The following is a 16,377-nucleotide window of genomic DNA, read 5'->3' as shown; positions in this document are numbered from 1 at the left end:
TGTGGTTCCCACCGTGAAGCATGGAGGATGTGTGACGATGTGGGGGTGCTTTGCTGGTGACACTGTCTGTGATTTTCTTAGAATTCAAGGCACACTTAACCAGCATGGTTACCACAGCATTCTGCAGTGATACACCATCCCATCTGGTTTGCGCTTTGTGGAACTATCATATGTTTTTCAACAGGAAAATGACCCAACACACCTCCAGGCTGTGTAAGGGCTATTTGACCAAGAAGGAGAGTGATGGAGTGCTGCATCAGATGACCTGGCCTCCACAATCACCTGACCTCAACCCAATTGAGATGGTTTGGGATGAGTTGGACCAGAGTGAAGGAAAAGCAGCCAACAATGGCTCAGCATATGTGGGAACTCCTTCAAGACCGTTGGAAAAGCATTCCAGGTGAAGCTGGTTGAGAGAATGCCAAGCGTGTGCAAAGCTGTCATCAAGGCAAAGGGTGGCTACTTTGAAGAATCTAAAATATATTTTGATTTGTTTTACACTTTTTTGGTTACTACATGATTCCATGTGTTATTTCATAGTTTTGATATCTTCTCTATTATTCTAGAATGTAGAAAATGGTAAAAAATAAAGAAAAGAGTAGTGAGTAGGTGTGTCCAAACATTTGACTGGTACTGTATTCACACACCCTTAAAAAAGGCACTCGCACATCAAGGCTATCTTTGTTGCAAGTGCACGGTAACATTTGAGAGGAGAAAAAAGAAGAAACCCGCACACTGCTCTTGCTAGTATCACCGCTCTTTATTAAGCTTTACGTATCGGCCTCAAGGCTTGTCAGAGCTTTCTGATGAAGGCCTTGAGGCTGATACGTAAAGCTTAATAAAGAGCAGTGACACTAGCAAGAGCAGTGTGTGGGTTTCTTTCCCCCCCCCTCAAATACACACACTTAAAAAACACAAAACTAAACTATCAGCAAAATATGAAATTGACGACCTGCGTTTTTTTTGTGTACTTATGCTTTAGCTAGTAGATTGGTGGTATACTTTTGAAGTAAATTTGAACATATAATATGCACTGAATTGACTAAAGGGAAAGTATGGCATTGACAAGGTAAAGAGCGATGCGTTCGCTTTTACTGTGAGGCAAGACCAGGGCAGTTATGATGCTAGATGACGCACATTTGTGTGCCTGTGTATAGTTTAATAGTGAAATGTATTTATAACCACTAAACAATTATATTACGATTATCTTTCTCTCCATTTGATTTTAATGATATATGATGAGTCAACGTTTTTTTCTGAGTGACAACCCCCCCACGCTAACATTTATACTATCGTTTTCCCAAAGCACTTCCTTTCTTTCTTCAGAAAAAAAACAATGTAATAAAATATTACAAAACACTTTATTTAAGATAAGAAAATCAGTAGATTATTGTAAATGTGTTTAAAATAAATTATGCCACATTGTACATACCATGTGTTTGTATTACGGAAATACAATTGTTGATTTTTAATAACAACCTACTATTGTAATATGTTAAAAGGTGTAGGTTTCTTGTAATTTTGTCAAATGTACCCACGGCCCATGTTTCTATCAGCAATCTTCTTTCAAATCTATCTTTTAGTCTTTTCCAGGTTCACAGGACGCTCAGTTAGATAATGTTCCTGGGTTTTGTAGATTGCCGCACTCACTGTCAAAAAACAGCAATGTTTACAGCTCTAAGGTTCCTGTTAGCTAAAGTCACTTAATAGTTTTTGTAAAGGATTGCAGTTTCTGTGAAAAAAAAGAATAGAACATTCTAATGTTGAATTTCAGTGTACAGGACCCAGCGACAGTAGCAGGTTGTGGTGGTGAAAAGGAGTGTCTGAGACATAGCGGGTGCCGAGCATAGCCATACTTGAAAAGCTTCAGAGTGTTGGAGTGTGTTTCAACATTACTTGAATGACTTTGAGCTTGACTAACGCAGGAGAGTGCACAGCTCTTATGTTAAGCTAGCAGTTTAATGTACACGTGTTGGTATTTTGCAGTTCGAGACACTAAAGTTTTTAAAACATTTTGTTATTTTCTGCCTCCGTCTTTTTTTGTTACTGCTTCCCTTGTTCCCCTTTAAGGTTGGTATGCTAAAAATGGAATTAAGAATGTTATAATGCTGTAAGTATTGTAATGTACTGAATGCAGTTTATTTGAAAGCTGTTTATGATATCATTCCTGATATTGCTGAGATGTGGGTGTTTTTAATAAAATTTATATTTATTTAAAGCACGTTTTAAGTTTCACATCTAGTTGTCATTTGAATTTGAGTGTTTAAAATATTTATTTTGGTCTGCATGTTTGTGAGTGGAAATGTTGTTGGTGTCAATCGAAGGCACAGCGTCTCACACCTGGATGCTTTTATTTATCAAAAGAAGGTGGATCCAACCATTGGATACCTTACAAAGAAAACTGTGCAAATGTAGTTTTCGAATTGAGAAATTATGAATAGCAAATATCAAAGAATGCGTTCTTATTTCAATAGCATACAACCCATTACTGAAATGCACTTTGGCACTTTTAAATAAAATACAATAGGCCTGGTCTGTACAAGAACAGTCAGTCTCAAACATAATGCAATAAAACATGATATAATCATTTACAAATTTAGATGGGAATAACCAAATCAGCTGAATACTAAAACATTTGCAGTAACAATAGAAAAAATACAGTACTTGAAGTGCTTCATTTGAATATAGGACAAAAGTTCTCAGCTTTTTGCGTCGCAGGACTTCAGTCCAGAATCACTTGGAAAGGAAATGCCACTTGTCCACTGTAACAGACAATAGTGGATATCAATGTGACAATAAATAAGGGAATGTAAAATATACATAGTTATAATATGAATATATGCATTTCTTATTTCTTGTCAATTCAATCATGTGGCTAAAATGGGTCTCATTGTCAAGCAAGTCAGTCACTTGATACATACCTTCTGGAGATACAGGAAGTGCCTCGCCACCAGCAGGAGCCTAAGGAGGAAGCACAGGATATGATGTCACAAGACTATCAGATCCAAACGCGATACTAAGAATGTTCCTGACAACATTGCTTGAAAACACAAAGCTTAGTTATAGTTACAACACACACAGAGCTGAATTGATATTCTCACCGATTTGACCACATTGCAGGCGTCCTCCCCAGTGAATTTGAAAGGGCTCTCGCAGACAGAGACGTTTTTACTGTTATTAAAGAAGAAACTAGGTCATTATCTAGCAACACAGAAAAATCAACAACATATAATGCAGGCTTATTGTCATTTCAGAAGGGGTGCTGGAGGGCTGTTAGCTGACCAACCACATGAGCAGTGTATTATGTCTAACGTAGGATGAACATGACACACACACACACAGAATTGTGGGCTAACACACCCTGCTGGGATAACACACACACGCTCCTCACCAATCTATCTCGCCACCATTAGTCTGCTTCTGCACCAGTGCCCTCCAGTGCTCGTGAGTGGACTTAATGACCTCCACAGCAAAGTCCTAAAGAGGAGAAGGAATGGAGGGAGACAAAGGACAATAGAAAGAAACTAATCATTTGCTATCCCTGGGGAAGGGAATGCACCATCAGAGTCTCTCCTATTAAAGTAACTACCATGGCACTGGACTGGAACACTTTCAGGAAAATAGTACGATATATACCAGCTATTATGCTTTAATATATAGTATGTGGCCCTAATGGAGAAACTATATGTACCTTGTCTTTGAACTGTCCATTGAACGCAAACTGGTTTTCGGGCTTGCCGTCTGGCACCTTGTATTTTTTAAACCAGTCGACCGTGGCCTCCAAATGACCTGATCTGCTCTTGCGGACATCCTCGATACCTGAGGAGAATACAAGAGAGCACACTGTGATTCTAAACATATGCTGGTCCTGTGTGGCTCATTCGGTAGAGCATGGTGCTTGCAACACCAGGGTTGTGGGTTCGATTCCCACGGGGGACCAGTATATGACAAATGTGTGCACTCACTACCCCGTAAGTCACTCCGGATAACAGTGTCTGCTAAATTACAAAAATGTAAAATACTGAGATCAAACACACTAGGTTACTGTCCTACGGACAATGTGTTTAAGGCTGGGTTTACACAGGCAGGCCAATTCTGATAATTTTTCCACTAATTGGTATTTTGACCAGTCAGATCCAATCTTTACACATCAGATCGTTTTCAAAACTGATTAGTCAAAAGACCAGATATTTTTATCACTATTTGATTGAATTGGGCTGCCTGTGTAAACGGAGCCTAATATGTGTACGATGTGTTGAGAATGTCTACTACAACAGTGACAAGTTCCTAAGACTGACTGTTAAGGCTGGGGGCCTCTGGGTCGTCAACGTTGATGGCTATCAGCTTCCAGTCCGTCTCTCCCTCGTCGATCATGGCCAGGACCCCTAGCACTTTCACCTGGATCACCTGACCTGGGGAACACACCTGCAGGACACAGGTAAGCAGACAGACAACTCCTCAGATAAAAGTACAATATACATGACATGCTATACATTAACATGTATTACATTATACGAGATACTTTATATACATATTATAAATCAATATTATAAACGTGGTGGTTTAAGCTCTGAATACTGATTGGCTGACAGCCGTGGTATCTCAGACTGTATACCATGGGTATGACAAAACATTTATTTTTACTGCTCTTATTATGTTGGTAACCAGTTTATAATAGTAATAAGGCACCTCGGGGGTTTGTTGTATATGGCCAATATATCACGGCTAATTGATGTATACAGGCACTCTGCGTTGCGTCGTGCGTAAGGATCACCCTTAGCCGTGGTATATTGGCCATATACCACACCTCCTCAGGCCTTATTGCTTAATTATAATATGTCTAGACACATATTGTTTGTAAATGAACTATTAACTGACTAAATTAACTTTCATACATACAAGTAATGTTATTATTCTTGGATATAATTTAGCCAAAGTCTAGACACTCTTACCAGCGTGCCAATTTCGCAGACGTCTATGGGGTCGTTGTCACCGCAGCACTTGGTGTCCTTGTCCGTGTGGTTCGGGTCTTCCCATGTCTGTTTCAACACGAGAAGAGACAGCTCTAACAACATTAGCCATGTAAACACTTTGTTTGTATACCGTCATTTCGAACATCGTGAGATGAACTGTCAAATTTGTTGAGCCGACCACAGTGCATCTCTCTCAGCCAGTGGGGAGGGCAGCAGACAATAATAATAAGTAATGGGCAAATCAATGATGTCCGCGGGGCAGGCTGCTTAATGCACTCGTATTTGAAAACGCTCAGGGCCACACGCTGTGGATTTCACCAACAAGACCCATTTTATGAATCGTGAAGTGTTTTCCATGTATCCGCCTGTATTAGTCATTCACTTTGGCCAAATCAATACTGCCAGAGGATGAAAGAAGAAATGCATTACTGGCAGTCGAGTTTCCACTGAGACGTTCTAGTGTTTTCCGCGGAAGGACCAGCGAATAGGGTTAACAATGGGATAGATGTCCATTTAGAATCTCTCCAGAAGAAAACAGAGGGATGGTGAAATACGTAACACGACAGAAGGATGATCAACTCCGTAACAAGAGAACACCGTAACGCAACAGCGGGATGATCAACTCAGAGGTGACAGAGGTCTCACCTGTGGGAGCGCCCCGTAGTTCCAGATGTAACCTTTATGAGGAAACACGTTGGCCACGTATCGGAGTTTGCCCTTCTTCATATCCTGCTTGATCGGGTTCAGTGGTTCCTTGGTTGCAATCTAAAAGAAAGATGCATAATTAACACACGATGACAGTCTAAACTTGGGTCAGCAGTTTACCATCTTAAGAGAGACAGTGACATCAGAAGGGCGTCCATTTTAAAATCCTCATAAAATAAATAGTACCCACAAACCCAGTTTGCACTTTCATTCTCCTCTACTATTCCATCAGCTGCCACTGCTGGAGACCGTGAGTTGACCTTTTCCATCAACTTTCAAAGTTCACACAGCTCCAGCTCTCTCTCCCTCTGCCTGAAGTGCTTAAATATCATTAACAAGTTCCCTGGTGCAAGGACATCATTATAAATTAAGGGAAGATGATATTTATAGGACCTTTCTTTTTAAGACAGATGCATTATTAATCTATTGTCTGGCTGTTTCTAGTCAAAGACCAGTGTGCTAGCACGTCAGAAAGCTCTCAACGGTGTTTGGATCAGTCAAAATAGAGCTCGGACAACTAACCTCGTCGGACAAAAGTCCACCGCCTTTATGTCGGTGGTTGTCTTAAATTCTCTTGTATATGGACACACCATAGTATTAGATTAATACTTAAAGTAACATTGACAGGCTCCCAAAACAATACTTGCCTCCATTTTGGCATTGGACCATCGAGGTACCTCCACAACCATGTTATACAGAACCTGTAAAACAAAATACGAACTATAACAAAGATAATATAATCAAGGCGTTCAGCATTCATTAAAGAGATTCAATTGTTTTTCTTTGTTTGTAGTAGAGATGTCAGCATGAGCAAATACCTCATTGTCATTCTTCTTCAGTTTTTTAGATGGCACATCATTTTCCTTTAGTAAGACACAAATTACATTAATAATAAAGACATATTTGGTAGACCTACACAATATCTGACATCATCACGTGAGGTGCTACAAAATGGCTAGACATTTGCAGGTCACCTTACTATTGACAAACCCGCTGAGAAGTATGCGTAACCTTTATATATTCAATAAACATATTTCCTTGTCAGATAAAATCATGCTTTTTCAGAGATTTTATGTCTAAGCCAGGGGTGTCAAACTCATCCAAGGAGGGCCGAGTGTCTGCGGGTTTTTGTTTTTTCCTTTCAGTTAAGACCTAGACAAGCAGATGAGGGGAGTTCCTTACTAATCAATGACCTTAATTCATCAATCAAGTACAAGGGTGAATCAAAAACCCGCTGACACTCAGCCCTCCGTGGAATGAGTTTGACACGTGGTCTTAGCACTTGAACGCACCAAAAATCAATGACAATGTATGTGGCTTCTGTTTGAAAATGCCTGCCTAAAAGGTTCCATACTCACACCCATTATAATTTCCACACGCAAAAAGGAAATATGGAAACATTGACTCGTTCCTTGCATCACATAGACCGGTTTCATAAAAGCTACAACCACCAAGTAAGAATAGAGCCAGATTGAACAAAATGTGTAGCACCATCGAGAGCATACCTGATCTCCATCGGCGATAAGTGGAATATCATGAAAGGGAGAGATGTATTTCCCGTCAGAGGTTTCTAGAAGAAAACAAACGCATGCAAAGTAAATTGACTGACGTACTGTACTCATTCTCAAACCTTTCTGGAACTGTTGGTATACCGCAAGTGCTTGATGCAACATTCATAAGTTTAGGCTATACATGACTCAAACTTTCCCTGTGACCATCATGAGGCTGCAACAACCTAGCCAATGAATAAAAGTTTACAACGTAGATCATTTTGAGTGATCAGATACTCTTGCCTGCATCTAGCTGATCTAGGGAGTAATCATTAGTCCAGCAGTCACAAATGTGAATTTCTATTGGACAAATTCAGTTATTTTTATCCACGTTTCGTTTGCTTCCGTTTAAGAAATGTTTTTCAACAGAATCGGCGTAATGAATACACCCGATCACACAGAAACAGTTCACTTTCATAGCGCCCACAGAAAAACAGCATGATCCCATTGTTGTTATACACTGCTCAAAAAAATAAAGGGAACACTTAAACAACACAATGTAACTCCAAGTCAATCACACTTCTGTGAAAGTGTCCACTTAGGAAGCAACACTGATTGACAATAAATTTCACATGCTGTTGTGCAAATGGAATAGACAAAAGGTGGAAATTATAGGCAATTAGCAAGACACCCCCAAAAAAGGAGTGATTCTGCAGGTGGTGACCACAGACCACTTCTCAGTTCCTATGCTTCCTGGCTGATGTTTTGGTCACTTTTGAATGCTGGCGGTGCTTTCACTCTAGTGGTAGCATGAGACGGAGTCTACAACCCACACAAGTGGCTCAGGTAGTGCAGCTCATCCAGGATGGCACATCAATGCGAGCTGTGGCAAGAAGGTTTGCTGTGTCTGTCAGCGTAGTGTCCAGAGCATGGAGGCGCTACCAGGAGACAGGCCAGTACATCAGGAGACATGGAGGCCGTAGGAGGGCAACAACCCAGCAGCAGGGCCGCTACCTCCGCCTTTGTGCAAGGAGGAGCAGGTGGAGCACTGCCAGAGCCCTGGAAAATGACCTCCAGCAGGCCACAAATGTGCATGTGTCTGCTCAAACGGTCAGAAACAGACTCCATGAGGGTGGTATGAGGGCCCGACGTCCACAGGTGGGGTTGTGCTTACAGCCCAACACCGTGCAGGACGTTTGGCATTTGCCAGAGAACACCAAGATTGGCAAATTCGCCACTGGCGCCCTGTGCTCTTCACAGATGAAAGCAGGTTCACACTGAGCACATGTGACAGAGTCTGGAGACACCGTGGAGAACGTTCTGCTGCCTGTGACATCCTCCAGCATGACCGGTGTGGGGTGGCATTTCTTTGGGGGGCCGCACAGCCCTCCATGTGCTCGCCAGAGGTAGCCTGACTGCCATTAGGTACCGAGATGAGATCCTCAGACCCCTTGTGAGACCATATGCTGGTGCGGTTGGCCCTGGGTTCCTCCTAATGCAAGACAATGCTAGACCTCATGTGGCTGGAGTGTGTCAGCAGTTCCTGCAAGAGGAAGGCATTGATGCTATGGACTGGCCCGCCCGTTCCCCAGACCTGAATCCAATTGAGCACATCTGGGACATCATGTCTCGCTCCATCCACCAACGCCACGTTGCACCACAGACTGTCCAGGAGTTGGCGGATGCTTTAGTCCAGGTCTGGGAGGAGATCCCTCAGGAGATCATCCGCCACCTCATCAGGAGCATGCCCAGGCGTTGTAGGGAGGTCATACAGGCACGTGGAGGCCACACACACTACTGAGCCTCATTTTGACTTGTTTTAAGGACATTACATCAAAGTTGGATCAGCCTGTAGTGTGGTTTTCCACTTTCATTTTGAGTGTGACTCCAAATCCAGACCTCCATGGGTTGATAAATTTGATTTCCATTGATCATTTTTGGGTGATTTTGTTGTCAGCACATTCAACTATGTAAAGATAAAAAGTATTTAATAAGAATAGTTCATTCATTCAGATCTAGGATGTGTTATTTTAGTGTTCCCTTTATTTTTTTGAGCAGTGTATATATATATATAATTCCTTCTCGCAACTATCTCTTCCTCTCATCTTTTCCCTTAGCTTTTGGACTTCAGTGCACAACACATCAGCTGTCTGTAACCAGGTTAAAAAAATCTTTCCAAGCTAAACCTTCATATCATGACTACTATAACCGCTACACACAGCCTACATCCTTGTCATGTCACAGTCAACATAGCGACTAGAACTAACGAGTTAGTAAACCTGCTAGCTACAATCATGCCGTACAGTATACAGTCAGAAAGCAGTTTAACAGTTACACTGGAGGATGTACCCAGAGGATGTGAACTAGCTGTCCTCTGGCTACACCATGGCGCTACCCTACAGAGTGCTGCTGAGGCTACTGTAGACCTTTATTGCAGAACTGTGTTTTAAAAGTCAATTATTTGGTGACATGTGAATATATTTAGTATAGTTTAATCTAAAAATGGATAACTTTAATGCTTCACTATTTTTATTGAAATTCACTGAGGACGGTCCTCCCCTGAGGAGCTTCCACTGGTAGGTACAGAAAATGTAAGGCCCCTACACAGAAAAATGTAGCAATGCAATAGTGTTCCACTTTAACGCTTCAAAAAGGTTAACTCCACCCCTTTTCAACCACATTTTCATTATCTCCGGCACAATACCAGAGTCAACGTGTGAAAACTGAGCATTTCTACGTTTTGTAGAAGAAAAAATATATAAAGTTAGTTCTCCCCGATGACATGATCAAAAGTTAATATTTGCGGTGATGTGAGGAGCAATAAAATATCCTCTATTGGAAAATCACTTTTTTACTTTTAAATCCTACCCTGTGATGTCACAGAGAAGCATTGTTTAAGGACCTTTCTTCTTATCTTTAAGCACAGGTCATAGTAACACACTGTTTTCACATGTAGAAACTAGTTTGGTGATGGAGATGTTGAAAATGGCAGAATTGCCCTTTAAGTAACTAATCTGGCACCCATCAAAACCCAGGTTAACCCCAACTCATTGACCTGGATTAGGGCAATGTTTTCTAACAAGCAAAATGCATAGGTTCCATTAAATCACAATCTATGGGGTTAAATCCCTCAGGCAAAGGGCATTGATCTGGGCATTTGCCTGACTTCACCCAATTTTCTACATCATCCAGATAACAATAATCTAAACATTTTAAACCAATAGGTGTGACCACTCGCTCGCTCTCTGTAAATGAGTGCATTTCTTATCTTCCCATAGTACATGGGTGAAGGAGTTCACACTAAAGACAACATGCCCTACCCCTCAATGGCTTTAACTGTCAGACGGGTGACACTGACCTATATGGACCGAGGTCCACAAAGCAAATTTAAAACGGAATACCCCATCAATGTCTTCTGCAATGAAAACATTCAATGGGGACCTGTCTTTAAACCGGCCATTATTAATGTCACACTGGAGCACAGTTTAACAACCCATAGAAAGTAGTATTTCAAATTTGACTTAATTATATATCAGTCCTGTACTTGTAATGTGACAGCCTAACAGCCAGACCGTATAAAAAGCGAAAACGGATTACTTTGTGGCGACTTGTAACAAGTCTTCAATGACAGAACACGTGACAAAGGTTAAAGTGAACGGCAACATTGTAGCCACTAAAAACATGTCCTATCAAAATTCAAGAGCTCTGAAAATTGAAAGTGTTGCAACATAATAATATTTAAATGTAGAGTTTTTAATCCAACAACGTGTTAGACCTAATATTATGGATGTTTTTCAGTCAAAACACGGCTCACACTTGAAATGTATCGAATGCAACGATGCCACGCGGACATAATTGTAAGTTACCAAACCAACTGTGAAATATGTATCCTTAGCTAATACCGTACCATTTACCCTAACTAGCGGCCACGTTTTGGTCATCGGTGAAGGAATGAGCTACCGTGTCTTGCATGGCGGTAACGTTAGGCTAATAACTTACTAAAATACATCCTGTAGTCAGAGGAGTTCGGGCGTCCTCGCTCTTCGGTTTGATAATGCATCGTTTTTATCAGATATGAGGTAATTGCTTGTGTGACAAGCTCGCTTTTAAAGGCAGTATGCGAACCAAGAAATGCCGATGTGTACCATAGCGAAGAGCGCAGAAGCAAACGCATTATAGTGGCTTCTTTTCATTTAGTTCCTGCTTCCCGTTGAGTATTTCCCCACGTCGATGCTGCGTTACTCCTGAATGTGTTCCTACCTTATCGTTTACCGCCCCCTATCTTCAGCCAAGGTCATTCCTCAAGGGAAGGAGAACATGGAAGACGCAGGAGACCTTTGCCAAAAGAAAATGGCTGACATCCATCAATGGGAGAATGTAGACTTGTCTTGTGTTACTGACTGTGTTGGTCGACGTGGCTCTGTCTGTTGATGTGTTGAATCACATTTTTGTTTGTAATAGTGAATACAGTGCAGCCAAGACAACCCCTGTTCAACATTACAGACATGGGCACTAATTGGGCCCAAATACTCAAGCAATCACTTTCTCATCCTCAAGTGATATGTGCAACTATTGACAAACAATTGATAATTGGTGGTATTACCTTATTTTTCTTTGATTACAAAGATCTCTTCAAAAAAAAAATAGGACTATTTATGACACACTACATGACCTTGCGAGGTGCTGAACTCTGACCTTGGAGGGGCTTCTTGAGGTCGATGTCAGAGTAGATGGCGAGCTCACTAAGTTGTTCCTGTGTAGCATGAAAACGTTATGCAGATTGGCCCTGTTCACCGCCATCTTGGAAAAGGTCACAGACTGATATTAATAAAAATATATGCTAGAAAAAAAATTAAAGTACAATAAAAAATACAATTACAGACATGGGGTCTTCATTACGCCGATTCTGTTGCAAAACATTTGTTTTTTCATAGTTAGGCTACTAATTATACATTATTAAGTGGGTGGTTCGAGCCCTGAATGCTGATTCGCTGAAAGCCACAATAGCAATAAGGCACCTCGGGGGTTTGTGCTATATGGCCAATATACCACGGCTAAGGGCTGTATCCAGGCACTCTGCATTGCGTTGTGCGTAACAACAGCCCTTAGCTGTGGTATATTGGCCATATACCACACCCCCTCGTGCCTTATTGCTTAAATAACAGATTCATACCATTTCATTTCACAATGGTAGTTTCTTAGGCTATATTGTAGGCTAATGTCCAGTTTTCCCTAAAGCTGTGACACTGACAACTCCAGACCTTCAAATCCCCAGCAGCCAATCTTCTAGCTGTCTAATCTGCCCACTAGTTTCTGAACCTCCTTCAAGCGACGGGGTCCTCCTTATGGCCACCATAGTAACGGCTTTGTAGCGCCCTAGCTTTTGTGTTTCTTATCTCTAGCACATCCTGAATGGTGTAATGGTTCTGGAAGCTGGTAATTAAGCTGGCGAAGCCACAGAGACCAAAGTCCTTATCTGCTGTTTTTGTGCCCAGCTAGCGTTCGTTGATAAACAAACACCCACACTAGCCATTTCAGCGTTTCTCCCTCCCCTCAGTCTTCTTTTATTGTCATATTGCCTCCCAGGTTGTCAAACAAAAGATGCACACATCAGTGCTATAAACACCAGCGGGTGGTAGACTAAGCTGCACCTGTCCTTGGTTTGAAATCTCAAAGTGTATCCATGTTCATAAATAGACTATTGATGTACACAAACACAATCACACACATACATACACAGATATGGACATTTTTTTGCAGGTTTTAAAGCTTATTCCCTGCTGTTCTACACATTTTGTCATGAGGTACAGAGAACATTTTGCAGTATTAAAGCAAATTTTCTTGCAATTCTATACATTTTGCCATGTCTAATGTGTATTCGTGATATTTCAGTGACTCAAACATTACAACAAAATCTTTGGGATAAAAAAACCTACAGTAGCTAAAAAATGTTAGCTGACATGGGCTAGTTGATCTGGGCATTTCTGACAAGTTATAAATATCTCTCTAAGGTTTGCAATGACTGACATACTGTAACAAGAATATTCTACTAGTGCATTCTACTATTAACATTTCAAGAGTAAGTTGGAAGCCAGACTGAGTAACTAATTGTTTTTTTGTTTTTTTAAGTCTTTATGCTCAAAGGGATATTCAATGTCTGCTTTTTATTTTTTACCCATCTACCAATAGGTGCCTTTCTCTGCAAGGAATTGGAAAACCTCCTTGGTCTTTTTGGATGAATCTGTGTTTGAAATTCACTGCTCGACTGAGGGACCTTACAGATAATTGTACAGTGCCTTTGGAAAGTTTTCAGACCCCTTGACTTTTTCCACATTTTGTTATGTTACAGCCTTATTCTAAAATATATATATTTTTAAATCCTCAGCAATCTACACACAATACCCTATAGTGACAAAGTGAAAACAGGTTTTTATAATTTATAAAAAATAAACAGAAATACCTTATTTACATAAGTATTCAGACCTTTTGCTATGAGACTCGAAATTGAGCTCAGGTGCATCCTGTTTCCATCGATCATCCTTGAGATGTGTCAACAACTTGATTGGAGTCCACCTGTGATAAATTCAATTGATTGGACATGATTTGGAAAGGCACACACCTGTCTATATAAGGTTCCACAGTTGACGGTGCATGTTAGAGCAAAAACCAAGCCATGAGGTCAAAGGAATTGTCTGTAGAGCGCTGACACAGGATTGTGTTGAGGGAAGGGTCTGGGGAAGGGTACCAAAATATTTATGCAGCATTGAAGGTCCCCAAGAACACAGTGGCCTCCATCATTCTTAAATGGAAAAAGTTTGGAACCACCCAGACTCTTCCTAGAGCTAGCCTCCCGACCAAACTGAGCTATCAGGGGAGAAGGGCCTTGGTCAGGGAGGTGACCAAGAAGCTGATGCTCACCCTGACAGAGCTCCAGAGTTCGTCTGTGGAGATGGGTGAAACTTCCAGAAGGACAACCATCTCTGCAGCACTTTACTAATCAGGCCTTTATGGTAGTGGCCAGATGGAAACCACTCCTCAGTAAAAGGCACTTGATAGCCCGCTTGGAGTTTGCCAAAAGGCACCTAAAGACTCTCAGACCATGAGAAACAAGATATTCTGGTCAAATGAAACCAAGATTGAATTATTTGGCTTGAATGCCAAGCAACACTTCTAGAGGAAAACTGGCACCATCCCTACGGTGAAGCATGGTGGTGGCAGCATCATGCTGTGTGTATGTTTTTCAGGGGCAAGGACTGGGAGACTAGTCAGCAAAGTACAGAGAGATCCTTGATGAAAACCTGCTCCAGAGTGCTCAGGACCTCAGACTGAGGTGAAGGTTCACTGTCCAACAGGACAACGACCCTAAGCACACAGCCAAGACAACGCAGGAGGGGTTTCGGGACAAGTCTCTGAATGTCCTTGAGTGTCCCAGCCAGAGCCCGGACTTGAACCCGATCGAACATCTCTGTAGAGACCTGAAAATAGCTGTGCAGCGACGCTCCCCATCCAACCTGACAGAGCTTTAGAGGATATGCAGAGAAGAATGGGAGAAACTCCCCAAATACAGGTGTGCCAAGCCTGTAGCGTCATACCCAAGAAAACTCAAGTCTGTAATCTCTGCCAAAGGTGCTTCAACAAAGTACCGAGTAAAGGATCTATTTCAGTTTTTTATTTGTAATAAATTAGCAAACAGAAATCCTGTTTTTGCTTTGTCATTATGGGGTATTGTGTGCAGATTGATGAGGGGAAAAAACAATTTAATCCATTTTAGATTAAAGTTGTAACGTAACAAAATGTGAAAAAAGTCAAGGGATCTGAATACTTTCCGAAGGCACTGTATGTGTGAAGTGCAGAGATGAGCTAGTCATTCAGAAATCCCACTATTATTGCACACAGTCCATGCAACTTATGTGACATTTTTACTCCTGAACATATTTAGGCTTGCCATAACAAAGGGGTTGAATACTTATTGACTCAAGACATTTCAGCTTTTAATTTGTAATTCATTTGTAAAAATTTCTACAAACACAATTCCACTTTGACATTATGGGGTACTGTGTGTAGGCCAGTGATAAAAAAAATCGACATGAATCCATTTTAAATTCAGGCTATAACACGACAAAATGTAGAAAAAATCAAGGCTTGTGAATACTTTCTGAAGGCGCTGTACTTTAATCACGACAAACATAGATGAATTGATTAACTTTGACCCGTATGTAGGCCTTCAGTAGCCTGCTGGAGGGAGTCACTTGAGACATAGATGAATTGATTGACTTTGACCCGTATGTAGGCCTTCAGTAGCCTGCTGGAGGGAGTCACTTGAGACATAGATGAATTGATTGACTTTGACCCGTATGTAGGCCTTCAGTAGCCTGCTGGAGGGAGTCACTTGAGACATAGATGAATTGATTGACTTTGACCCGTATGTAGGCCTTCAGTAGCCTGCTGGAGGGAGTCACTTGAGACATAGATGAATTGATTGACTTTGACCCGTATGTAGGCCTTCAGTAGCCTGCTGGAGGGAGTCACTTGAGACATAGATGAATTGATTGACTTTGACCCGTATGTAGGCCTTCAGTAGCCTGCTGGAGGGAGTCACTTGAGACATAGATGAATTGATTGACTTTGACCCGTATGTAGGCCTTCAGTAGCCTGCTGGAGGGAGTCACTTGAGACATAGATGAATTGATTGACTTTGACCCGTATGTAGGCCTTCAGTAGCCTGCTGGAGGGAGTCACTTGAGACATAGATGCGGTAAGAGGTAATTGGAACACAGACCGTGGGGGATAGAGGGACGCCGGATTGGCGCACATTCAACAAATGTGATCTAACAAAGTGGATATTTGTCCAATGACTCATGATTGATGTATTTTAACAGGCCCACAATGTGGCCGTATACCACAAACGTCTAGCAACCCAAAGGTTGCATGTTCGAATCTTATCACGGACAACTTTAACATGTTAGCTAATTAGCAACTTTGCAACTACTTCGCATGTTAGCTAACCCTTCCCCTAACCCCTTTTAGCTAACCCTTAACCTTAACTCCTAATCCCTAGAGCTAGCTATTGTTAGGGCTAGCCACCTAGCTAACGTTAGCCACAACAAATTAGAATTTATAACATATACTTTAAAAAAACAAATATTGAACCTTTAACTAGGCAAGTCAGTTTTAAGAACAAATTCTTATTTACAATGACAGCCTATCCC

At 41.4% G+C, this 16,377-nt stretch overlaps 1 protein-coding gene across 2 annotated transcripts; it reads right to left on the bottom strand.

Annotated features, from left to right (window-relative positions):
* Positions 1–2,334: 2,334 nt before the first annotated feature.
* On the bottom strand, positions 2,335–11,419 carry ppa2 (inorganic pyrophosphatase 2). 2 transcript variants are annotated; one of them, XM_038981304.1, is made up of 12 exons: positions 11,168–11,419; positions 7,184–7,248; positions 6,497–6,541; positions 6,326–6,379; positions 5,619–5,738; positions 4,953–5,039; positions 4,299–4,425; positions 3,692–3,819; positions 3,392–3,477; positions 3,102–3,171; positions 2,922–2,961; positions 2,335–2,762 (listed from the first exon to the last, which is right to left on the bottom strand). In XM_038981304.1, the coding sequence occupies exons 1-12, from the start codon at positions 11,340–11,342 to the stop codon at positions 2,734–2,736; spliced, it is 1,026 nt and encodes a 341-aa protein (XP_038837232.1). In that variant the 5' UTR covers positions 11,343–11,419; the 3' UTR covers positions 2,335–2,733. The 2 variants fall into 2 exon arrangements, with proteins under 2 accessions (XP_038837232.1, XP_038837233.1); XM_038981305.1 differs by having other exon boundaries at positions 11,076–11,175.
* Positions 11,420–16,377: the final 4,958 nt, after the last annotated feature.

Source organism: Salvelinus namaycush, chromosome 42 (genome assembly GCF_016432855.1).
Source record: "Salvelinus namaycush isolate Seneca chromosome 42, SaNama_1.0, whole genome shotgun sequence".
Taxonomy (NCBI): Eukaryota; Metazoa; Chordata; class Actinopteri; order Salmoniformes; family Salmonidae; genus Salvelinus; species Salvelinus namaycush.
Note: the sequence above shows the minus strand (reverse complement) of the source record. Positions and strands in the feature narration are given on the sequence as shown.